The sequence below is a fragment of the Chionomys nivalis genome, chromosome 10 (genome assembly GCF_950005125.1).
Source record: "Chionomys nivalis chromosome 10, mChiNiv1.1, whole genome shotgun sequence".
NCBI classification, from domain to species: Eukaryota; Metazoa; Chordata; class Mammalia; order Rodentia; family Cricetidae; genus Chionomys; species Chionomys nivalis.
The window spans coordinates 16,808,754-16,835,576 of NC_080095.1; the positions used below are offsets into that span (position 1 = coordinate 16,808,754).

General features: G+C 42.4%; 1 protein-coding gene across 7 annotated transcripts in view; it reads right to left on the reverse strand.

Moving 5' to 3' along the window:
- Positions 1-26,823, reverse strand: part of Wdr20 (WD repeat domain 20) — a 61,712-nt gene that overhangs the window by 28,330 nt on the left and 6,559 nt on the right. Inside the window, exon 2 of one of the 7 annotated variants that reach the window (XM_057782995.1) lies at positions 18,485-18,534. The exons of the other annotated variants lie outside the window; for them this stretch is intronic. Coding sequence (XP_057638978.1) covers positions 18,485-18,534 — 50 coding nt within the window. The remainder of the gene's footprint in view (positions 1-18,484; positions 18,535-26,823) is intronic. 7 annotated transcript variants of the gene reach the window in all.

A 26,823-nucleotide genomic window follows, 5' to 3' on the forward strand; every position in this document is an offset into this window, starting at 1 on the left:
GGAGAAAAGAGGCAGATTCAGGGAGATGCCATGTACCACCAGAGGGGAAAGATTCAAGCTGCCAGCTGGAACCTTGCCAGTAGACCACAAACCTCATGGTAAAATATAAAATAATAGAAATGGGTTAATTTTAGATATAAGAGCCAAAAATACGCTTAAGCTATCAACCAAACAGTATTGCAATTAATACAGATTTCTGTGTGGTTATTTCGAGTCTGGGCAGCCAGGAACGAACAAGCAGTCTCCTACAACAGGAATGAATCCCTTAAAGAGCAGAACTTCTGTAGTAAAGGTACATATACTGCCCTGCTCTACAAATTCAGCTTTGTTTTCAGCTTCCCAATTTGCATCCTAATCATGACCAATCTCCTGAACTCTTTTTAAACATGAATTTGAAACAGGTCCCATTTCTTTCTTTCTTTTTTGAGTCAGAGTTTCTCTGTATAGCCCTGACTGTCCTGGAACTCGTTCTGTAGACCAGGCTGGCCTCAAACTCACAGAGATCTGCCTGTCTCTGCCTCCTGGGCACTGGCAGTAAAGGCGTGCACCAATCCCCAGCTCAGAACCAACTTCTTAAAATCTCATACCAGTCCTAACAATCCTATCATACTGGCTACCAGACTCAACAGAGCATCCATATCCATGATATCACAAACACTTGAGGTTAGCTGAAGGAACTGTAGTTACTCTTGATTGTTCTCAAGGTTAGGAGTGCATGAGTTCTGCATATGATGAGTTAGTTACTGATCTAAAATAATGTGTCAGTGTCTCATCATACTCATCAGCTCAACTTAGTACAAACCTTTAAGTAATGCTTGAAAAATACATCCTTGCCAGGTACTATGATGCATGCAGGGCAGAGACCCTAGCACTGGGGGAGCAGAGCAAGCTGACTAGAAATTCAAGGTTATCCTCGATTATAAAGTGAGCTGGAGGCCAGCCTGGTGAGATCCTGTCACAAAATAACAAAATTCAAAGCTAGAGACTAACTTATGCTATATGAGGCCTGGCCTGCCTTACACAACAGAAACATCCAAACCAACATCCCTCAATCTAGCTGAGGCAGGAGATTCACAAATTCCAGGCCCATCTGAGCTATAGTGTGACACACCGTTTCAAAAAGGAACAAATGCAAAATCAAGACCACAACTGTCTTATCAGCACTTATATATTAAACTTTTTTAAAATATTTATTTATTTATTCATTATGTATACAATGTTCTTTCTGTGTGTATGCCTGCAGGCCAGAAGAGGGCACCAGACCTCATTGCAGATGGTTGTGAGCCACCATGTGATTGCTGGGAATTGAACTCAGGACCTTTGGAAGAGCAGGCAATGCTCTTAACCACTGATCCATCTCTCCAGCTGTCTTATCAGCACTTAGAAGGCTGTGGCAATCAATCAAGACCAGTCGGGGTTCAGTAGCGAGTCCCGATCCCAGTTCTTAAAAAAAAAAGAGAGCTGGAGAAATGGCTCAGTGGTAAAGAGCACAGGCTGTTCTCCCAGAGGACCTGGGTCCAAGTTCCAGCACCTTCATGGCAGCTCACAACTAACTCCAGTTTAGGAGAATCCAACACCCTCTTCTGGCCTCATCAGGCACCAGGCACACACATGGTACACATAAACATGCAAATAAAACACTTTTTTGGTGTACACCACCATGCCTGGCTAAGTAAAACACTCTTGCACATAAATAAATCTTTTTTAAATTATATAAAAATAATCCCACTAGGGAATCAGAGTCAATTGCCAAAGTTCTAGCCAGTAAGACTTCTTAAACATCTCCTTTCTTCCTTGGACCATGGACACCTTGGGAATTCTTTTCTAAGATGAATCTATCTGCACTTTGCCTGCATACCAGATGAGGGCACAGATGATCATGAGCTACCATGTGGCTGTTGGGAATTGAACTCTTGAAGAACAGTCAGTGCTCTTAACCTCTGAGCCATCTCTCCAAACCCTTTCCAGATGAATCTTGCTGAAATATGGTGAGGACTGTTCCTCCTAGCACACACTGCTACCCCATCCTCCTGGCTCCCTGCAGAATGCTGCTGAGCCAACAAAGGTGCTGAGCATTGGCTGGAACCTGTGAGAGGCAGCCTGGTTCCACAATTTGAGCCTACATGTAGTGAGCATAGCCATGCCATATCACGTGGTCCGGAACTTGCTACTTGATCCTCTAGGGTGTCCAGGGCATTTGATATGGTATGAAAAACATCTGACTTCTTTTCAAAAATGTGTTAAGTGACAGATCCTAAACATGTTAGGGGGAGCAGTGTAAGTGATAAAGGTGAATTTAATCTCCTTCCCCATCCACATTTGAGAATCACCCAAGGGCAAGCCAGTCTTTTGCAAGAAAAATGTCCTTTTACTAGCAAGTTTAACAATTAAAATGCTCAAACGAGAGTGCTCTCTGTGTATTCTTTGTGTGCAATCCCTTTTCTCACACCTAATCCCACTCCTCCCTCCTGAAGTGCTCTTTTCTAGCATTCCCTGACCAAATGACAGTTTCATGGCCCACCTAAGGCCTGCCTGTTCCATTCTGGCCCAGTTTGGCCTCCCTGGCTCTGTACCAGTATCTTTCCGCCCACTTCTAGCCTGTCCAATTATCACACACAATCTGCCAGATCCATTTTGTGGAATCATCTCATATAAAACCTCCAGGGCTCTTTCTGCAAGACTGGACAGATCAGCCATCCCAGCTCCCAGAGGGCTTTAGCACCGCCCCTACTCCTCCTTACCCCTAAGGCATTGCCAGCGTACTTCTATGCCTGCCAGCCTGACCCCATATTCCAGTTTTTAACTAGGAAACTTGCTCTGGGCAGTTTGCACAAGGCAGCTTCCTCCCATCACTGACCTTGGTTGTCTTTTCCTTGACCTTCAAAGGGTCCCTCACTGTGGGACACATTATTAGTGGTACATGGTTTAATAATACTCCATATACTGTGAAAGCCCAACTTCTTTTTAAAATGTCAAGGAAATGGTTAGAAGGCTGCCAAATCACTAATGACCTAAGGATATCGCTAAGGGCAGCAGCAGTCAAATGCTCCAAAGGTCGCCCTTACACCATTTTGAAAATCTGAAGAACTGGTGTTTTCATTATCATTCATCTTACATTTTTAGTATAATGTGTGTATGTTTGTATGAGATGGGGCTGGAGAGACAACTAATGCCTCAACACAAGTGTGGAGGTCAGAAGACAACTTTGTGGAGTCGGTTCTCTCCCTCGGCCTTTATGTAGTTAGTTCCCTGAGGATCACATTCAGATTGCCAGGCTGACACTGTTACCTACTAAGATCTCACTGGCTCTCCACCACCATTCTTCATGATCACCTCTCAGACAATAAGAATAAAAATTTTCTTTTCAAGGTCACAAACAATACCTACTTGGAGCGGGGGAGTACAGGGGTGTTACCTTAAAACTTCAGTTCAAAAATAAAGCACATTATGCACATTATAAAGACTGCTCCACAATTTTAATTTAGACTCGAAGCTTCTAGTGCTTGCCAGGATTCAGCACACAGTCTACTGCCTGGGGCTGGCCTTCTAATCCACATCTTCTGGAATTGAAGAAACACTAAAGATTTCTAAGCCACAGAAGACACAAGTATTCAGAGTTGAGTGGGATAACTGCCTAGTGATAAAATATCATACAGACATTCTCAAATATGTTCATTACATCCATATGTAATATAGATGCAAGCAGGTAACACATAAATAATAATAGCTGTACAACATGTGTGGATGTCAGCAGTCCAACCTGTCCTTTAGACAAACAAAACTAGTTTAATCTTGTAAAGCAGCCACACAATTCACCCTGTCACAGTCCCTTCAGTTCAACAGTCACATCCAAAGACCTGCACAATTAGCATAATACTATGTAAAGAACTCAGGAGGCAGAGAGAGGTGGACATTCTCTGCAAGTTCAAAGCCAGCTTGATCTATAAAGTGAGTTCCAGACTAGTAAGGGCCACAAGTAGAACCCTGTTTTAAAAAACAAAGAAAAACCCGTATGTGCCGGGCGGTGGTGGCGCACGCCTTTAATCCCAGCACTCGGGAGGCAGAGGCAGGCGATCTCTGTGAGTTCGAGGTCAGCCTGGTCTACAAGAGCTAGTTTCAGGACAGGAACCAAAAAGCTACGGAGAAACCCTGTCTCGAAAATCAAAAAAAAAAAAAAAAAAAAAAAAAGAAAGAAAAAGAAAACCCGTAAAGAGTCAAGTACTTAAATGATAGACACACACAAAGGGCAACCATGAGTATATTATATATCAGTATGTAACCGGACGTTTTTCTCTCTCCTGCCAGCCTTTTCTGAATAACCACTCTGAGGCTTAATATTGACTACAAACTGTTTGGCCTATTAGCTCAGACTTATTATTAACTAGCTCCTAGAACTTAAATTAGCCCATTTCTATTATCCTATATTTTATCACAAGGCTTGCCTCACATCTTGCTTCTCTGGTGGCTGCTGCCATCTCTCTGACTCCACCCCTTTTCTTCCTGTATCTCTGTTGGATTTCCCATTTGGCTCTACTCTGCTCGGCTATTGGCCAAATCAGCTTTTTTATTAGCTAATGGTAGGTAATAAAACATATTCACAGCATACAGAGAGACATCCCACATCAATGTTTCAAGGGCCAGGATCTTGTCAACATTACTGACCATCTTCTAGTAGTGGGCCTGACATAGGTAAAATATATTAAATGTCTGTAATAGAAAAGAATAAAGGCAAAGGACCCAAGAGACACAAAACAGACTTGCACAGACATAAACATAATCCTTTTGCTGATTAAAATGCTAACAACTAATTGCCTTCTTGGGTGCCCATCTGTAAAAACAGAAAACAAAAACAAACAAAACCTCCAAAGCAAATAATGGTAGGCCTTTAGAGTTTGCAGAGCATATTTGCACATCAGTTCCTTACCCAGCAGTCTAAGCCTGTGTAACAGCTACTACTGAAGCTCTTGTTCCATAAACATGGAAACAGCGTTAGTTGTAGTGGAACCACGTGAGAGAGACGGAGCGATGCGGCAGGTTCCATGGACCTATGCTCCTTCTACATTACCAAAGTAAGAGGCTGTAGGCCTGGAAGTGGCATTCAGTTCTAAACATCTATCTCTGTGTGGCTGTGTCTTGTAGGATCAGGTAGTCCACCCTGCTCGGTTCAGCCCAGACTGCAGACCTCCCTTCTAACGCACTGACCCCATTAAAGTGGGGTGATAACAGTACAGTTCTCAGCATAAACACCTGGCACTTAAAAGGCACTGGAGGAACCGGGCGGTGGTGGCGCATGCATTTAATCCCAGCACTTGGGAGGCAGGCAGGCAGATCTCTGTAAATTCAAGGCCAGCCTGATCTACAAAGCAAGTTCCAGGACAGGCTTCAAAGTTACAGAGAAACCCTGTCTCGAAAAACCGAAGAAGAAAAAAGGGGAGGGGGCACTGGAGGAAAGTAATTTCCTCTTCTGAACACACATGAAGACCCACTACTCATCTTACAGGCTTGGCGGGGGAGGGGGACAGGATAATTCTTATTGCCCTACTTTTTTTTTTTTTTGGTTTTTCGAGACAGGGTTTCTCTGTGGCTTTGGAGCCTGTCCTGGAACTAGCTCTGTAGACCAGGCTGGTCTCGAACTCACAGAGATCCGCCTGCCTCTGCCTCCCGAGTGCTGGGATTAAAGGCGTGCGCCACTACTGCCCGGCTTTGCCCTACATTTTTTAAGAAGAAGAAACCATGTCCTGGTGTGTTTTCCTTCCAATATGACTTTGCAGAACATGGCAGTGGCTTCCCTTCTTAGTTTTAGCCCTTCTTTTGTCCTTGTACACACAAGCACACAGCCCACACTGCCTGGCATTCCAGATCCACTCAATTTACCCAAAACAAGCTCTTGGCAAGGTGCCTGGCAGCATGCTCTGATGAGCTGACCTGGGTGAATGAGTGCCTACCATGCACATGCCAGGGCTGTTTTGCATGTGCAGCAGCAACAAGGCTGTGAGAGGTGTGGCAGGCAACTAGGCAGAAGGAAAAACAATGAGTCAAGAGCAGTGCTAAGGCCACTAATGAGATGTCAGACGTGAGCACATCACCTTTTGTCAGCCTCAAGTGGGAAGAGGTCCACAGTCACAAAAGGCACATCAGTTCCCAGCAACGACGTACAGAATGGCTTGCTGTTCATCAAAAACAGGTTTCTTAGGGAGGATGGGCTGACAGCAGGGGAAGAAGTTGAGGGCTGGGACGACAAACCAGCATCTTCCAGGCCCTGCACTGCTAGCAGCTATCTGCTAAAATGACAAACTTCTGTTGCTGTCATATGTCATTTTTCCCCAGGCACCTTGTCACTGAAAACACTTAACAATGTCAAAATCTACTCCTTTATTTCTCAGAATAGTTTTTCTTCTTCTAAGTTCTTTTGTCCTCCACCCCGCCCCCCTTAATTTTCTGTTTTAAAAAGTCTCTGTGTAGCCCAAGCCAACTTGTAACTCAAGACTGTTCTGCCTCAGCCTACCAGATGCTGGGAATATCACTAGCAAGTGCCACCATGCCCAGGTACTGTAATAAGCTGCTAACCAGCATCTCTATCACCTCCTCATTCTGTGGCACTTTGTGTACACAAGAGTTACTCACTACAAATGATTGTCCTGGTGACTCACTTAGGCTAATGAAATACCAATTTCTTCATTAAAGAAAAACTATGAATAAACATTAGGCAAACTCAATTTGCACACATTCTAACACCAGATCTCATCACATTAAAATGCTGTCATATTCAAATGACCTATGTTTAATGAGCCCTTCTGTTAAATATGCACAGAGATATGTAGTTCTAGTCCAAAAAAGACTGCCAATATCTCAAATGGAAGGAAAGAAAAGTGCTTTTATTTTTGCAAATTCAAGGTCACCCTGGACTACAAAGCATTGAGTTTCAGGCCAGTCTGGACTAAAGTGTGAGACTCTGTTTCAAACCCATCAAACAGGCTAGAGATAGGTCTCAGTCAACAGAATGTTTGCCTAGCATTTTGACCAAATAAAAACTCCACATTTGCTATCAAGACACACAACTTAAACAAAAGAAATAAACTGCAAGGCATCAAACTGAAGATAATTTAGAGTTCTGAGTTTTTTCACTGTTCTGAGTTTTTTTTTTGTTTTGTTTTGTTTTGTTTTGTTTTCCGAGACAGGGTTTCTCTGTGGTTTTGGAGCCTGTCCTGGAACTAGCTCTTGTAGACCAGGCTGGTCTCGAACTCACAGAGATCTGCCTGCCTCTGCCTCCCGAGTGCTGGGATTAAAGGCGTGCGCCACCACCGCCCGGCTCCCACAGTTTTTTCAAAAGCTCCTGAGGGCTTCTGGAACATCATACCTTGACAATTCAGGCAATGACGACGAATACAATTCTGGCCAATAGAATATATGCAGAATTCTAAATTCTGCATACAAATATGAGAATGGCAGAAATAGGTACCTCTCCCCTTTTTTTCTTTTGAGACAGGGTGTTACTATGTAGCTGACTACTGTGGAACTCACTAGACCAGCTGTCCTCAAACTCAGAGATTTACCTGCCTCTACCTCCCCAGTGCTGGGATTAAAGACATGCACCACCACCACCCGGCTAGTAGGTAACATTCTAAAACTATGCTGCAAAATTATAAAAAGCTAAGAAGCTCAGCTTGGGGTAACAACACCTTCCCAGCAAAGGCTAATGCTGCAAGAAGCAGGAGGCCACAGACAGCACCTACGACTGAAAAGGCCTCTTTACAATGGTCTGGGAAGACCTGATCTGTCCCTCACAAAGGATCCCGACAGTGTGAAAACACATAACACAACACCCTCTGATTTTCTTGCTGTGCACAGCAAGTCCAAGTACTTATGCTGTTTTCACAAAACCCTGAAACCTCACACCATGTGAATAATGATGGAAGCAAAGAAGGAAAAAAAGCATGAGTCAGCCAGGACTGACTCGGCACACATCAGACCGACATTCACACTCAGGAACTGTCCCATTCTAGAAGCCACCTGCCTTTACTGCCAGACACACTGCTGTGCCTCAATCCCTGGCAAACAACATGATTGGCAACACTTTAAAAGGAACCATTGATTTCTCCGAGTGGTAGATTCAGATGCATTCTCCACACAGACCCAAACCAGGGAAAACTCCAAATGAACAATACACTCTACTTCAGAGACACTACTACAGTGGCACCTGGAGAGAAGACCTGGATGAAAACCGGCAGTACACACAGAAGAGTGATTAATAAATAGAGCAGCAACCAGGATACACAGACTTGACCCAGGTCTGACCTGTAAGCGTGAACCAGCGACCTGCCTTCCACACTATAGCACAAAGGGAAAAGGGGAGCTAACACAACTGTCCTGGCAGATGCGGCTGGAGGAGTTTGCAGAAGTTAGAGTCTATAAAATGACTAGATGCCTGGCATGAAGCAAGTGCTATGAAGGCATTAACAACTGCAGATTGCCAATCCCTTATCCTAAATGTCCATGGTTCAGAGGTGGTCTAAATTTGAGGTTTTTTTCAGATTTGGGGACACTTGCATAGACTTTACTAGTCAGGCATTCCTAACCTAAAAATCCAGTATCTGAAATACTCCAAAACCTGGTAGCTCCTGACATCACTGTTTTGGAGAATGGTCAGGTTCAGTGAAATCCAAGAATGGTGGGCCATGCCCACAAAGTCCAAATCTATATACCATTTTAAGTAAATAACACAAATATCTAGTTGTTAAATGCATTCAACCAAGAATTAGAAACAAACAATAATATATCCCTTGCATTTTAAAAATATTTCCTGTTCAGTTGCCCACTGAAAAATGTGTATATATTAAAAAATGTAAAATTTGAAACTAAACACAGACAATCGAAGTAAGCAAAATTTTTCCAGCTATTTATGATTTACTGAACTTGATATAGTGTAATTTTTTAAGTTAACTTTTTATTACAGATTTTGTAACTTTTTTATTTTATTGATATTTATTGAGCTCTACATTTTTCTCTGCTCCCCTCCCCCTTTCAATCCTCCCCCAAGGTCCCCATGCTCCCAATTTACTCAGAAGATCTTGTCTTTTTATACTTTTCTACTTCCCATGTAGTAGATTATATCTATGTAAGTCTCTCTTAGTGTCCACATTGTTGTCAAAGTTCTCTGGAATTGTGGTTTGTAGGCTTTCTTTGCTTTATGTTTAAAAACCACCTATGAGTTGAGTACATGTGATAATTGTCTTTCTGTGTCTGGGTTACCTCACTCAAAATAATGTTTTCTAGCTCCATCCATTTTCCTGCAAAATTCAAGCTGTCTTTTTTTCTGCTGTGTAGTACTCCATTGTGTAAATGTACCACATTTTTCTTATCCATTCTTCGATCAAACATTTAGGTTGTTTCCAGGTTCTGGCTATGACAAACAAAGCTGCTATGAACATAGTTGAGCACATGTCTTTGTGGCAAGATTGAGCATCCTTTGGATATATACCCAAAAGTGGTATTACTGGATCTTGAGGAAGGTTGTTTCCTAATTTTCTGAGAAATCGTCACACTGACATCCAAAGGGGTTGTACCAGCTTGCATTCCCACCAGCAATGCAGAAGTGTTCCCTTTTCCCCACAGCCTCTCCAGCATAAGTTGTCATCAGTGTTTTTGATCTTGGCCATTCTTACAGGTATAAGAAGGAATCTCAGCGTTGTTTTGATTTGCATTTCTCTGATGACTAAAGATGTTGAACATTTCCTTAAGTGTCTTTCAGCCATTTTAGATTCCTCTGTTGAGAGTTCTCTGTTTAGGTCTTTACTCCATTTTTTTTTATTGAATTATGTGTTCTTTTGGTGTCCAATTTCTTGAGTTCTTTGTATATTTTGGAGATCAGACCTCTGTCTGATGTGAGGTTAGTGAAGATCTTTCCCCATTCTGTAGGCTGTTGTTTTGTCTTGTTGACCGTGTCCTTTGCTTTACATTTTCAGGAGGTCCCATTTATTAATTGTTTCTCTCAGTGTCTGTGCTGCTGGGGTTATATTTAGGAAGTGGTTCCCTGTGCCAATGCGTGCAAGTGTACTTCCCACTTTCTCTTCTATAAGGTTCAGTGTGGCTGGCTTTATGTTGAGGTCTTTGATCCATTTGGACTTGAGTTTTGTGCATGGTGATAGATATGGGTCTATTTTCATTTTTCTACATGTTGATATCCAGTTATGCCAGCACCACTTGTTAAATACGCTTTCTTTTTTCCATTTGATATTTTTTTGCTTCTTTATCAAAGATCAGGTGTTCAAAGATGTGTGGATTGATATCGGGGTCTTCTATTTGGTTCCATTGGTCCTCCTGTCTGTTCTTATGCCAGTACCAGGCTGTTTTCAGTACTGCAGCTCTGTAGTAGAGTTTGAAGTCAGGGATTGTGATGCCTCCAGAAGTTCTTTTATTGCACAGGATTGTTTGGGCTATCCTGGGTTTTTTGCTTTTCCAAATAAACTTGAGTACCGTTCTTTCGAGGTCTTTGAAGAATTTTGTTGGGATTTTGATGGGCATTGCATTGAACCTGTAGATTGCTTTTGGTGATATAGTGTAATTTTTTAAAATTATAAAATTTAGAAGTCTGATCAGTGAAAGTACAAGTTAGTTCATAAAACAGAGTACCTTTTACCATGTGTGTACCATTCCCAACCCCCAGGGAAGTATAAGAAACACTAATCTTAATTCCATGGTCCATCTTGCCTGACAACAGATGATAAGATCCCTATTTCTCTTTTGGTTTGTTTATTTGAAACAGAGTCTCGTGTAAGCCCAGACTGGTCTTAATTATGTGGCTGATGATGACCCTGAATTTCTGATCCTCCTGCCTCTATGCCCAAGTGTTGAGATTATGATATGCCATCCATATTCTGGAGGAAGCATTGCTAAAGAGTATCATCGCACAGGCCATTCTGGGCTTCCTCATCTAATCTACTAACAGCTACCGTGTCTCCAATGCAACCTCAAAAGAACCAGATATAGAGGCACACACTTATAGTTCCGACTGTTTGGGAGGCCAAAATGATAGGGTCATCTGAGTCCATAAGGTCAAGACCACCCTGGGAAACGCAGGTAAAGTGAAATCTAGGTGTGGCAGGCAGGTCACACCCAGAAGCCCAACACTACGGAAACTAAAACGGAAGAACAAGAAGGACCAGTAACCTAGGATACAGAGTAGGACTCTGTCTCAAAGAAACACAAATGAGTGTCTATCATAGTGGCACACACCTGTAATCTCAGCATTCAAGAGGCTACAATAGGAGGATAACTGAGGGCTGAAGGTCAGCCTAGGTAGACTACATATTAAGCTCCCAACCAGGCTGGGCTACGGAGTGAAATACTATTTCAAAAGCAGCAGCAACAGTCACCGGGTGGTGATGGCACGCACCTTTAAACCCAGCACTTGGGAGGCAGAGGCAGATGGATCTCAGTGAGTTAAAGGCCAGTCAGATCTACAGAGCAAGTTCCAGAACAGGCTCCAAAGCTACACAGAGAAATCCTGTTTCAAAAAAAAAGGGAGGGGGGGGGCAATAACAAGTACAGAAGGCAAAATAAAACAAAAACCTCAAGAACAGGATTCAGAGAGCATCTGGACAACTAAATACATGGAGGTTTATGGGTAAACAAAAACTCACCCATTGGCAGGAAGTGCTGTACCCCTCAACTCCACTGATTCAGAAGCCCTGGGCTTAGCCCCTTTCCACACATTGTCCTATGTACCACCTCATCTACCTGTTTATTTGTAACCTTCAAAATATCTTTTACAGAGCCAGTGAAATGGCTCAGCAAGTAAGGCTCTTGCTGCTAAGCCTGATAACCTGAGTTCAAGCCCCAGACACCACAGGAAGAGAGAAGGCCTGCAAGTTGTCCTCTGACCCCCACATGCTTGTCATGGCATGCACACACCCACAAAACAAACCAAAAATGTAAATAAAGAAAATTTTTAACCCTTGAAAATAAATTATCAAATGTTGAAAACAGTGCTTTCCTAAGAATAAATCAAGCAGGGTGGTGGTGGCACACGCTTTTAATCCAAATACACAGGAGGCAGACAGAAAGATCTCTGCGAGTTCAGGCCAGCCTGATCTACAAAGTAAGTTCCAAGATAATGGGGTGGTTGTCCTGGACACAGAGAAACCCTGTCTTGAAAAACAAAACAAACAAACAAAAAAATAATAAATCCAACCTGGGAGAGAGTTATGGAAACTTGACTTTGCAGTCAATACATCAGACACTCTGCTGACTTCCAACTGGGTCTGAAGTAGGGATTAGTCTCAAAGGGCTGAACCTGCAACCCAGACGGGCCAATGCTAGCTATACTCACTAAGACTTCTGAAACTGTAAGAGGTCTATTTCTTTACCAACAAACAGTTCTGCTGGAGTGGACACATAGCTGCTGGGTGTCCTTTAATCTGGAATTAAGGATAGTTGTGAGCTGCCATGTGGATGCTGGAAACCAAACTATTGCTGGGTCTTGAGGTAGTTTGTTTCCTAATTTTCTGAGAAATCACCATACTGATTTCCAAAGCGGCTGGACCAGCTAGACTGGGAGTTTTTGTATATGTAAGAAGTAAACAAAGTACTACAGGCAAGCAGAAAGGTGTGGTAAGGTGCCTAAGAGAAAACTAAGACATGGGTACAAAAGAGGTGTGTAAAGGCAGCAATGATTTCAGCACAACCAGTTCAATGTCTGTGAGACAATCTTCTCAAGAGAAATGGGAAATTCTGAGGAAGCCACTGGCAGGTGAGCTTAGTTAGTAGGCTCAGCTTGGATTTGATGTTATTAGAAAAGTGAGCCATCGCAGGCAAGTTGGTAAAAATGGTGACTAAGAACGGACTGGACAATGGTTAAGTCAAGGCTAAGCAACATGAACATGAAGACAGGAAGCAAAGAACACAGCAGGAAAGAATTATCACCAGCTCTGATGCAGGTGACCACACAACACAGTCTAAACACTAGAGCTACAGTAGACCTCTGTTCTCCCATGAAGACTGACGACAACACATGAGAATATACATGCTATTGTGAGACAAAACTTTTCTTCTGTGACACAAGTTTTCCTGGGAGATGCAACACATGCCTACTCACCGAAGATGCGGAACCCATGACAGCAGAATACAAATACCAAAGACCAATTTGATGAACCAGTGAGTTTTATTGGGGTTAATTACAGGAGTATGGATGAGGCATCACTTACAGGAGCAGAAATGACTCAAAGACAGCTGCATCACCAAAGCCACTCCACCATGGGTGACAGACAACTCAAAAAAAGCTGGGAACCTGGAGCGCACTTCACAACCTGCAGGGACCTCTATGGGCTGGAGAAGCCCTTTCCAGGAGCGTCAGGTGGTTTAAGCCTCTTCCAGACAACTAGTATGGTATGTGCTTCTCTCAAGCAGCTTGTGTGGTCTGTCTTTGCAGCTTTACTGTTTACTCTGAAGGGAGAGGCCTAGTGAATCTGGTAATTTTAGGGGCTTCCTGAAGCTATTTTAAGTTATCTTCCTGCTGAAGGAGCTTCTCTGCAGGATGAAATGTTACAATCTCAGAGCAAACTGTTGCCCAAAAGGTACAAGGTACAAGAGAATCCTCATCCTAACTACAATCAGCTTCCCTGATGGAACCAGGAATTAGTAAAGAGATCTCAAATGGTATTTGCCCCAATGCAGGGAGAAGAAAAAACTGGCTTGTTTTCTTCAATTTTTTTATGTACCTTAAATGTGGTACATACTGTTATTTAGCCATTATTACACTTATTACTGATCTTTCCACCTTCATTTACATCCTGAACATTCACAAAATTTGTTTTAACGCAAAGTTCAGCCATAGGCTGTATATCCAGCACTGTTTTAAACTCAACAACAGTAAGAAAGACAATGGGAACTAGGCAAAAGTGGAAGAAACAAATCAACACTGTCTTCTGACCTCCATATATGCAACACTCACATCATGCACTCACAACACAAATACTAACAGCAAATTAAACACAAATACTAACAGTAAATTTAAAAGACAATTAGAAACCAGACTCACACAGTAACTCTCATCACTTGAGACCTTGAGACAGAAGTTTCCAGCAAGTTCAAGGCCAGCCTAGGCAACATAGTGCTTTCCAAGACAGAGCAAATTTGTCTCAAGAAACAAACAAAAGACCAAAATCTTACTAGAAAAGAATGGGTGGAGACCTGAACAACTCAAAAAACTCACGATTCTCGGTGAGGTGTGGCGACACATCCCTTTAGTCCCAGCACTAAGAAGGGAATCAGAAGGATCAGAAATGCTCAAGTCCCGTGTGAGCTATATACATAACAAGGTGGGCCTAGACTAATGTCTCAAAATTGCAGAACAGTGTCAGGCATGGGGTGTGGTGGACAACAGAGGCAGGCAAAACTTTTTGAGTTCCAGGTCAGTCAATGGCTACACAGTAAGAGCCTGTCTCAAAAGGAGGACAAGGAAATATAAAGGCTCTTAAACATGCACTCAGCGTAATTCCAACCTTGAGACACAATATCTTCACTGACACCATGTCTCATCTGCCGCACTGCGCCAGAAGTCAACACTGGTATACCCTGCACAAGGTACTGTGGCTGTGTAACTCCAAATCACAAATGTATATCTTTGACCCATATATTCTACTCAGAATAATTTATTATCAGATACTCCACCCACATGGTAAATGGCTGTATATAAGGTTACAATAAGCTGCATAATTCAATCTCCATCAAAGGAGGAATTTCATTAAATTAAGACTGTGCACTCATCACATGCTTTTAATTACAGCACTTGGGAGGCATAAGCAAGTGGATCTCTGTGAGTTCAGGCCAGTCTAGTTTACAAATCAAGTTTCAGGACAGCCAGATCTGTTACACAGAGAAATGTTCTCAAACAAAATAAAACAAAAATAAGACAAGGTATAAACATACTGATGCTAAAATTTGCATTTTGATATAAATGGAATATACCTATGAGTTACTGCTGGTTATTTCTGGTGTAAATAATAAGCAATTAACTGTTCTACCCATGAAGCCACATGTCCATATCCTTAGCTCCAGTACTGGCTATCTGTGAAGAGAACATGGTGCATGGGGCCAAGATTTGAGAGACTTTTCATTGTAATATCCTTTGAATTTTGAACCATGCAAATGCACTGACTATTTAAAAAACAAAACAGGCCTAACAAGAAGCCATAATACCCATAATACCTACATCCTAGATAGAGACTGTCTTACTAACTCGCCTCAGATAAGTTCTTTCACAGTTCACTCAATCAGTATTCGCTGAATTCTACTCTATGTGTCAGGCACTGCCTTAGACACAAGGAACTCTCGCTAGCCGGGCCTGGCAAACACAGTTCTAGCAGGCTTTGCTCTTCTCTCCCATTCTCTCTGTCTTGATAAAAACCCCCGCTACATTTCTAAAGCTAGCCACCAAGAACTATTCCCTTATTTGGCCACTTCATTCTCCTAAGGCTGACCACCAAGGTTCTGCTATCAAAGGACTAAAGTCCAGCAATCAAAAGTGCCCTTTGGATCACCTAATTAACATGTCCAAATAAAATTAACAACTCAAAGAAGGCATGGGGGAGCACACCTCTAATTCCAGCACTCAGTTGGATCTCTGTAGATTCAAGACCACCCTGGTCTACAAAGAAAGTTCCATAACAACCAGGACTACACAGAGAAACCCTGACTTAAAAACAAAAACAAAAATTAAACTCCTCATCCTAACATGGGGTTTCTCTCTTTCCCTTTATAAACCACGATTTTCCTATGTGCCATACCTGTCTCCTCTCTATCTAGATGCAGTCCTTTGTCCCTCCAGGACAAATAACACTGTGCCCTTTTCCTTGTTCCTGTACCCTTCCCTCTTCCTGTATCTCCTGTCTTTGTCCCTTACCCCTCTCCTCTGTCTCTCCAGGACAAATAAATTTCCTTTGTGCTGAGAACTTGGTCTTGGGGGTCCTGAGCTGATACATTTCCTTCTAAGTTAGGTCTCAGGAGTGAAGATAATAACCACTACCTCTTCCTGTAGAAAAGACAAACAAGTTAGATGAGAATCAGACAGTAATAAGGACTACGAAGAAGTTAAGCTGTGTATGCTGCTCATGTCCATAATCTCAGCTAATGCAAAAGGATTACCATGAGATCAAAGTCATCTCAGAATGAGTTCTAAGACTGCCTGGACTACAGAATGAAACCCTGTGGAAAGGAAAAGCTGCTCCTACCTCATGTAGTCTCTGTCTGGAAAGGAACAGCAGAATCACATTTAGGTACTATCTTAGTTACTTTTCTATTGCTGTGATAAAACAATTGACCAAGGCTACTTATAAAAGAAAGCATTAATTTGTGGCTTATCATTTCAGAGGGTTAGAGCCCATAATGATAGAGCAAAGGCACAGAGGCAGGAACAACTGAGGGCTTACATCTTGATTCATAAGCTGAAGACAGAGAAACTGGGAATGGTTTGAGTCTTTTGAAACCTCAAAGCATAGCCCAGTGACACACATCCTCCAACAAGGTGACACCTGCCAATCCTTCCCAAACAGTTCCATCAACTGGGGACCATTTACTCAAACATGAGCCTATGGAGGCCATTTTCATTCAAACCACAACAGGCAGATATCAGATAAGGTGAGGGAGCTAGCCTTGTAGCTATATGGGGAATGACCTAGTCACAGAGGGAACACAATTCATGCTGTTGCTCTGATAATAAAGGGTGGGTGTAGCTCCCCTTTAGAGATCGAAGGGAAAAGAGGAAAACAACACTCTCGGCAGAGAAAATAGCACATAAAAATAAGTATAAAGAAGCTTAATGCTAATCAGAGGGATTAAATGGAAGCCAGTAAGTCAGCAAGAAAATGAAAGAGCTGCATATAAGGAAGGCAAGGGCTGGCTCATGCAATATGAATAGGTCATGGTTTGGGGTTTTTTTCTGTTCAACTGTATTGCTGGGGATGGAATCAAGCGTGCTGGGCATGGTAGACAAGTAGTCTACCACTGAGTTACATTACTGGCAAGAAAGTAACAGGAAGGCTGCTTGTTTGTCCCAGCTACCCAGAGCCAAAATAATCACACAGAAACCATATTCATTAAAACACTGCTTGGCCCATTAGCTCTAACTTCTTCCTCTTCTTCTTCTTTTTTTTTTTTTTGATTTTCGAGACAGGGTTTCTCCGTAGCTTTTGGTTCCTGTCCTGGAACTAGCTCTTGTATACCAGGCTGGCCTCGAACTCACAGAGATCCGCCTTCCTCTACCTCCCGAGTGCTGGGATTAAAGGCGTGCGCCACCACTGCCCGGCCTTAGCTCTAACTTCTTATTGGCTAACTTTACATATTAATTTAAGCCATTTCTATTAATCTGCATATCACTACAAGGTCGTGGACTACCAGCAAAGCTTCAGCACATCTATCTCCGGTGGCAGGTCCATGGCATCTCTTCACTCTGCCCTTCTTCCTCCCAGCATGCCATTTAATTTTCCCTGCCTACCTAAGTTCTGCCCTATTAACAGGCCCAAAACAGTTTCTTTATTAATCAATGAAAGCAACACAAAGACAGAAGGACCTCCTACATCATTTCCCCTTTTCTTTCTCATGGTAGACTCAACAGGGGTCAGTACTCTAAGCAGTGTAGCATTCAGGTGTCAGCAGGAGGATCATAAATTCAAGGTCATCTTCAGCTACACAGCCCACACGAGGCCAGCTTGGGCCACCTGAGACCTTGTTTCAATAAACAAATAAATGTCACTGAATGGCTTCAAGTCTAGGAATGACATCAAATTCACATTTATAACGATTCTAGTAACTGTGAAGAGTCGGGACAGAAGAGGCAAGAGGAGACTAGAGGCTGTCTAGGAGAGCTGAGTAGAGAAGCAAACACACACAGGTCTGTTCAAGGCATACTTTCAAACGGGAATCAGCAGGAAACAGTAAAACTAGGAAAGTGGGAGAGAAAGAAGCACAATGACAATGGAATTCAAATGTTTTGTAGAGGACAAAGACACACCAAGGGTCAGTGAGGTGGCTCAGCAGGTGAGGGTGCTCGCCACTAACCCTGAGAGTGAGTTCTTTTCCTAAGACCCATATGATAGGAGAGCTGACTCCCAAAAGTTATCCTCAGACCTCCACTAGTGTGCCATGTAATGCATGTGTCCTTCCTCATCCCCTACCAAGTAAATAAATGTAGTTTTTTAAAACTTTAACTATTAGAAAAAAGTATGGGCTAGGGAGATGGCTCTATACAATTCTGACATCCTGAGTTCAAACTCTAGAACGAACTCCACAAAGCTGTCCTCTGACTTCTGCACACATACCATAGCATGCAAATGCACAGACACGCCATACACACACTCATCAATTTATTAATTTTAAAAGGAAAAGCACATTAATAGAAACTTAAAACTGTCTATTTATAATCAGGAGTTAAGGACGAAGTAAGAAATGAAATAAAAAACTACTCAGATCCCAAATACTTGTTACCACTTACCTAATACATGGGAGGCTGCTAAAGCAATAAAGCTCACAGGAACTTTGAGCCTATCATTTAAAAACAAGAAAAGATTAAACATGTTTTTATTCAGTAAGCTAGGGAAAAACAGAGAGTAACCTAAAGAAAACTAAAGGAATAAAGAGAACACAGCAGCATGCATAAAACAGAAAAATGAGCTCAATATTTGTGTGTTGGTGGGTGTGTGTTTGGAGGGTGGGGTGTCTCACTATGTGGCCCAAACTGGCATTTAACCTACAGCAATCTTCCTGCCTCTGTCTCCTGGGTATTGAGATTATAAGCATTAGCCACCACACTGAATTTGAAAAAAATATTTAACAAGCAAATCTTGTAAATCTGTTAGGGAAAAACAAATCTGAATGAGAAGGATAAAGTTCAAGTCAGTGACAGGGCCTAGCACCACCTAGGCCAAAGTCAAGGTCTAGAGCAGGAGGAAAGGTAGTTTTAACACAGAGATGGATATGTCTAGGACTAGAGACACACAGCCCAAAAAGCAGATGGCAACGGGAGCTGAAGAAAGAACTGGCAAGGCCACTCACTATCAAGAAGGAAGATCTACAGCTGAAGGTGATCGAGGCCGAGATTGGCCAGAGCATATGTTAGTTCAAATTTTAATTGCCCTAACTAATTTGTGCTCTCACAGAAATACCCACTGGGTTCATTTACTGAAATAAATCATTTTTCCTGGGGGGAAAAGAACATAAACAAACTATTTCAGGAACAAAAGGGAAATATGATTTCAAATGTAGCCAAGAAACATAATAGAATTGAGAAAGGAATTAAGACTAAGTCATTGAAGAAACCCAACAATTAAAATCTAGACAGTAGGAAATGAACCAAGAAAAGAAGCCAGAGGCATGGACCAGAAAGGTGAATTCAGGATTAAAGTGACAAGAGGGGGGTGGGAGGGCGAGCCTATCAGCAGGCTGTTGCACAAGTCTGAGTGCTGTCCCTAACCTGAAACCCACACAGTGGAAAGGAAAGAACCAATTCCTGAAAATCACCCTGACCTCCAAAAGGCACACGTGTTCCTACACATATACACCACAACAATAATAGTAAATGTATTTATTTATTTATTTGGTTTTCGAGACAGGGTTTCTCTGTGTAGCTTTGGAGCCTGTCCTGATCCTCACTCTGTAGCCCAGTCTGGCCTCGAACTCACAGAAATCTGCCTGTCTCTGCCTCCCGAGTGCTGGAATTAAAAGTCTGCGCCACCACCACTGGCAGTGAAGTAAAATTTTAAAGTGTTAAGACTAACCAAGGTGAAACACACCTGTAACCCCAGTGTTCAGGAAGTTGAAGCAGGCAAGAAAACAGAGAGACAAGAAAACGGAGGGAGGGAGGGAGGGAGGGAGGGAGGGAGGGAGGGAGGGAGGGAGGGAGGGAGGGAGATCGGGCAGCCTGGACTACAGAGAAAATTCAAGGCTAACCTGAGCTATACAGTAAGACTCTAACTTAAAAGTAATAAATATATAAACAAACAGGCACCCAGTAAGATTGCTCAGCAGATAAGGAGGGCATTTACAGCCAAGCCTAAAAACCCGAGTTTAGTCCCTAGGATCCACCTTGTGGAAGGAAGGTACCAACTCTCAGAAATTGTCCCCTAACAAGCGTACATGCTGTGGTGTGTGCATGTCCCACCAAACAGAAACTAAAATAAATAAAAGTATAAAATTAATAATTAATAAGTAAATAAAAAGTAGTGCCAAGTGCTGCTGAAAAGCTGAATGGCAGCCAGTGGATTTGGCAGCAAGAAGTTGAATAGCCAGTGCCATGTTGAATCTGACACTGAGAGCCAAAGTCACACTAAAAAGGTAAAGGCTTTGTGTAAACTCAGATTCTGATGCTGAAATGCTCCAGCCGATGGTAAGACCCTGAGCGTCACTGCAGTAGAGCATGCCAGACGTAGACTGGGACCTCAGGGTGGCCACAAAAAACATGGAACCAAGAAGTCACAGTGCAAGATGGCCACACAGTACAAATGAAATCACAGTACCTGATTTACAGGCACTAGCAAAGGGACAACCATGAGACAGGCAGCACAGTCTACCACAAGCCGAGGCAGTCGAGAAGTCAGAGCAGAGCCACCAGAAAGAAAGAAAGTGACAAAGTCTAAGAAGAGAGGTTCTAGAGGGACACAAGAGGTGACTGGTCTATTCAGGCTCTGAGAGGCCACTCCACCTCCACCCTCTGAGCTCTCTCATGAAAACCCAAGACTTCGGGCACAGCATGGGAAGCCAGGAGGACAACAGACACTATTTTTAGTTAGCTGAGATCTTACTTCCCTCAATTTGCTATCTACAAGTACAGTTACACCAGGACTAGGGGAAGGGGGAATGAAAGGAGCGGTACACCTGCATCCAACAGGAAAGAACTGGAGGGCAGCAGTATTTTTTTCTGGAAGGCCAAGTATGGACTTTTCTCCCCAGGGCTCCAGGATAGGGAACAAAAAGCCAGTGTCAGACATTCAGGACACTAGGCACTGCTTCCTCCTGAGTTAAACCAGAAGACATCCAATAGTACAAGAGGCCAGATGGCTGACTAATTTCTAAACATTTTGAAGGGGGCTGGCCTATCTCCAAGAATGGCGAGTAACAGAGCATACCTGGCTGCTGAAAGGGACGGGAAGATCACCTGACTCATTTAAAGGGGTCCTTAGAGAACTATAATTTAAACCAACTTCCTTCCTTCCTTCCTTTCTTTTCTTCCTGCCTTCCTTCCTTCTTTATTGAGGCAATGTCTCTGTATTCCTTTCTGGCCTAGAATTCACTCTGTACACTAGGCTGGCCTCAGGCTCATAGAGGTCAGTCTGCCCCCATCCCGAGTGTTGAAATTAAAGGCGTGTGCCACCAGAATTGTCAAGCCTAAGGCGAGCCTGAGTTAAATACTGATCCTGTCTCTATGTAGTAGAAGTCTAATGGATATGGACAAATAAGATATGGTTTCTGCCCTCAAGGTCAGTCTAAAAGAGGAAACAGGTTATTCCTTCTAGGTCCCCGAACCAGCCAAGACCCTCAGTGTAGCTCATGTCTCTCTTCAGCATCTGTCTGTAGAGCACTTTCCTGTCTGGTAGATGAGAGCCTATCACCTCTCCAGCATCTAGCCACAGCAGCTAGGCTGGCAAGCTGATGGAAAGCAAATCCAAAAATAAATGAATAAATGAATGGATAAATGAATGAATGAATGAATAAATAAGTCTATCTTGGCAAACAGAGCTGGTCCTCAGCCAAATATTCAATGATATAAGCTAATTCATCCCTCTAAGTGGGTTTCTTATTAGTATTATTACAAAAACCTCCTAACATTACAAAACACTCAGGTATATAACTCATAAACCACCAATCAGCCCACTAACTCTTTTTTCACTTCAATTTTTATCTTTGGTTTCCAAAAGTCTGTTAAATTTCATCACTAATTACAATATAAATCATTTACCTCTTCTATAATAAACCTTGGAGAATAGCAACTAGTTAAACTGGTAACTGTGGCTCAAAACTGTATTAAAACAGGGACCTAAAAATGACTCGGTTAAGGCCAGGTGGTGGTGGTGCACGCTTTTAATCCCAGCATTGGGGAGGCAGGAACAAGTGGATCTCTGTAAATTCAAGGCCAGCCTAGTCTGCAGAGTGAATTCCAAGATGGACTCCAAAGCTACAGAGAAACCCTGTCTCGGGGAAAAAAAAAAAAAAAAGGACTCGGTGGTGCATGCCTTCTGTTGAATAATCAAATAGGACCAGAGTTCATAATTCTGTACAAACTAATCTCACTAATAAAACAGAAAAGAAATGTTCTCTAAAACATCAAATACAAAAATCTTCACATTGCTCTTTAAATTTGTGTGTGCAGTGTATTCGTCTGTTAGTGCATGTGGGCACTGGATGGAGGACAGAGGTTGACATTGGTGTCTTTCCTCGACCACTCACCTCCTTTATATTTTTAAGATGGTCAAATTTTTTGAGCCTGAGGCTCTTTGATTCTACAAGATGAACTAGTGAGCTTCAGGGAATCTGCCTGTCTTGCCATCTCTCCCTTCCCACCCTAGTACTGGGGCTACAAGTACAGCACGACTTACTAGGCCTGCCTTCTTATTGGGGTCCTGGGGATCTTGTTTGTATGGCACGCATATTACTACCTAATTTGAAAAGTTTCTTTAGCTCTACAGCCAAACCAGATAATGACAAGTCCACTGTTATGGTTCTTGTTCCTAACACAGTACCACTATGTCTCTAGCATTAATCACAAAATAGTACCTACATCAACAAGCTTCTTGAAGGCAGAACTTGGTCTACACACGCATGTAATAATTAACAGACATGCTTCACAACACTTGCAGTGAGACCAGCATGCAGGGGGTGGAGAGATGGCACAGCAGTTAGAGTGTAAACTGCTCTTGCAGAAGACTTGCGCTCTATTGTCAGCACCCAGCCAAGCAGCTCACAACCATGTACATAACTCCAGCTCCAGGAACACTCCAACTCTAGAATCCAATGCCTCTAGCCTCTACTAGCACTCACATTCATATGCACGCACGCACACACACACAAGTACATAATTAAAAATAGTAAAAATAAGCCTTAAAAAAATGAATGACATTCATTGGGTGGTGGTGGTGCACGCCTTTAATCTCAGCACTTGGGAGGCAGAGGTAAGGGGATATCTGTGAGTTCAAGGAGTTCCAGATTAGCAAGAGCTTTAAAAAAAAAAAAAAAGTGAAACCCAGACTTGAAAAAAACATGACATTCATGATTTTTTTTTTTTTGGTTTTTTCGAGACAGGGTTTCTCTGTGGTTTTTTGGAGCCTGTCCTGAAACTAGCTCTGTAGACTAGGCTGGTCTCGAACTCACAGAGATCCGCCTGCCTCTGCCTCCCGAGTGCTGGGATTAAAGGCGTGCGCCACCACCGCCCAGCCGACATTCATGATTTTTTTATTGATTTTCATACATGTTTTCTATGTCTTGATTTTTTAGAATTATTTAACTGTTTATGTGTCAGACTCCTCATGGGACAGGAGTTACAGATGACTGCGAGCTGCCATGTGGGTGCTAGGAATCAATCCTGGGTTCTCTGCTTGAGTCATAGTGCTCTTAACCATGGAGTCATTTCTCCAGGCCACTGTGTGCTTCTTATTGCTGCTCAAATCTACTCAGGGGTCATTCATTACTATACTCCTCTTTGAGTTCAAGAGATGCAAGGTTCTCTAGAGAGGTATTTCCTACTTTAAATAATAACTACTGATGCTTTCCACTCAGGATGCAAGATTCTAAAGTTTAAAAAAAAAATCACTATTTCAGAAGTCAGAAAGCAATTCTCAATGGAAAAAAGCAATTCAATGTGTGCCCTACTAGATTATGTTATGTACAAAATTTCTTAAAGTAAGCCTGGCGTGATGGTGTATACCTATCATCCAGCACCCAAGAATTTAGTTAGGGTGGGGAGACTGCCACGAACTCTAGCCCAGTCCGAGCTACACAGCAAGACCTTGTGTTCTTTTCCCATCTTTTCCCTTCAGCACCACCAAACCACGACCACAAAACCTAATTTAAAAAAAAAAAAAAAAAAAAAAAAAAAAAAACATTAAGCCAAGGCATTTAGAAGAGGCAGGTGGATCCTGAGTTCGAGACCAATCTGGTCCACAGAGCACGTTCCAAGACAACCCAACTGTCTTAAAAAAAAAAAAAAAAAAAAAAAAAAAGCTCAAAGCCAACAGACTGAGAAAGTTACTAATACCTTGACTCAAAAACTACCCAAAAAAAAGGTGAAGGGGGCTACATAGTTGACTACTCATCAGATAAGAGCACTTCTTGCTCTAGCAGAGGACCAAGGTTCAGTTTTCAGTACCCGCATGGTAGGTAGTTCACAACCATCCTTAACTCAAGTTCCAGAGGATCTGGTACCCTTCACAGGTACCAGAAACACACATGGTGCACAACCACATATGCTGGCAAAATACAGTTAAATTAATCTTAAAAATATTTTTAACTCAAAACTTAAGAAGGCAGATAGCTCTGAGGCAGAATGCTTGCGCAGCATGCTTAGGTTTAGTCACCTATGCAGATAAAGAAAAACACTGATGGGAGAGAAGGAAGGAAGAAGAGGGACAGAGGGAGAGGAAAGAGGGAGAAAATAACAGAGGATTTGAATATGACATCCTAAAGCCATCCAGTATCTAAAGCCAGGAGGAGTGTGTATGGCATCCAGTTCACCCTCCATAAAAAGCATGCATCTTTCCAACATGACCAACAGGTGGTCGTGCAGTTTTTGACAAGACAAAATGTTCCTCCTTTTCCAAATCAGTCCACCATCCACTTTCCTCAATAAAACTTAAATGGCGGGCTGGAGAGATGGCTCAGTGGTTAAGAGCACTGTCTGCTCTTCCAAAGGTCCTGAGTTCAATTCCCAGCAACCACATGGTGGCTCACAACCATCTGTAATGAGGTCTGGTGCCCTCTTCTGGCCAGCAGGCATACACACAGACAGAATATTGTACACGTAATAAATTAATTAATTAATTAATTAATTAAAAAAACTTAAATGGCATCAGCTGGTTCTTTTGGCTCCAACTTCACTAAAGCACACAAGTATAAACCTTAACTAGCATAAAGACCTAGAAGTCACAGTATTTTCAACTTGTTTACTTATTTATTTTGTATACAGTGTTCTGCCTGTATATATAGGAAGAATGCACCAGATCTCATTAAAAGATGGTTGTGGGCCACCATGTGGTTGCTGGGAATTGAACTCAGGGCCTTTGGAAGAGTAAGCAGTGCTCTTAACCACTGAGCCATCTCTCCAGCCCCAGTTCATTGCTTCTTAAATTTAAATTTGGTGGGCTGGAGAGATGGCTCAGTGGTTAAGAGCACTGCTTGCTCTTCCAAAGGTCCTAAGTTCAATTCCTAGCAACCACATGGTAGCTCACAACCATCTGTAATGAAGTCTGGTGCCCTCTTCTGGCCTGCAGGCAGAGCACTGAGCACTGAGAATATTGTATACATAATAATAAAAAAAAAATAAAAAAAGAAGAAGAAGAAGAAGAAGAAGAAGAAGAAGAAGAAGAAGAAGAAGAAGAAGAAGAAGAAGAAGAAGAAGAAGAAGAAGAAGAAGAAGAAGAAGAAGAAGCAATGAACTGCCAGGTTATAGTGGCACTCTGGAGGCAGAGACAAGGGATTCTCTGAGTTCGAGGCCAGCCTGGTCTACAGATCAAGTTCCAGGATAGCCAGGGAGGGAGGGCTACACAGAAAAAACCTTGTTTGGGGGAAAAAAGAAGCAATGAACCTAAAAACATTAGCAGCATCTCCCCAATGGAAAAATGAATTTATTTTCACTTTTAAAATTGAGTATGGAATCATACAATCTTAACAGATAACAGGCCTTAGACCCATCAAAATTTAATTCCCATGTACCACAGGAATCATCACATCAATAAAGTCCTGAGCAGTACATTCATGGTGTGCAGTCTGAAATGGGAGGGGAGGAAGAAGCAAGGAGGTTTGGTCTGCATGTTGAGTAAATCTGAATATAGTTGGTTTGATATGGTTCAGCTTTTTGAGACAGGGTCTTATGTACCCAATGTTGGCCTTAAAATCCTGGTCCTTTTGCCTACCCTTCCAACTGCTGATATTACAGGAGTGCAACACCATGTCCCACAGACTACAACTTTAAAGCAATTGTTCCTAGTACATGAGTCTTGTAGGCAGTGTGGTTTGATAGCAATAGATAAAAGCAATCTGCATGTCAGCTGTGGAGGTATTACATTTTAGCCCAGCACTGAGGAAGCAAATACAGGCAGATCACTGAGTTCCATGCTAGCCTGGTCTACATAGTGAGCCTGGAGGCCCTACCAGGGCTACAAATTAAGACCCTGTCTCAAAAACAACAATAAAGTAATCTGTAGCATTTGTTTACTGTCTCTAACTTTATTACCTATTGGTAGTACTAGAAAATTTTTTAAGATATGAACTACTAAAAATTACCCATATTACTTTTAGTCCCACTTGGACACCTTTTGAAGGTATAGCATGAGTAGACACAGCTTTATTGAGTCATTCAACTCAAGAGATACGGCAGAAAAGGTCCTGCCTCAATGCGCACTGCAATAGGCAAAGAGAAGACAGCAGGAAAAGCCCAATCCGCTGTAAGGAAGCTTTGTCTACAAAAGAGATGTTCTCACAGGGAATTACAAACTGAGAAAATGTCAGGAAGGCAAAGAACAGGGTGCTGTGAGAACATGTAAAGGGGAACTGATCTAACCTGTGAATTCACATAAGGATTTGCGAAGGAAGTGATAGTTAAACTGAGATCTGAATGGAGACCATTCA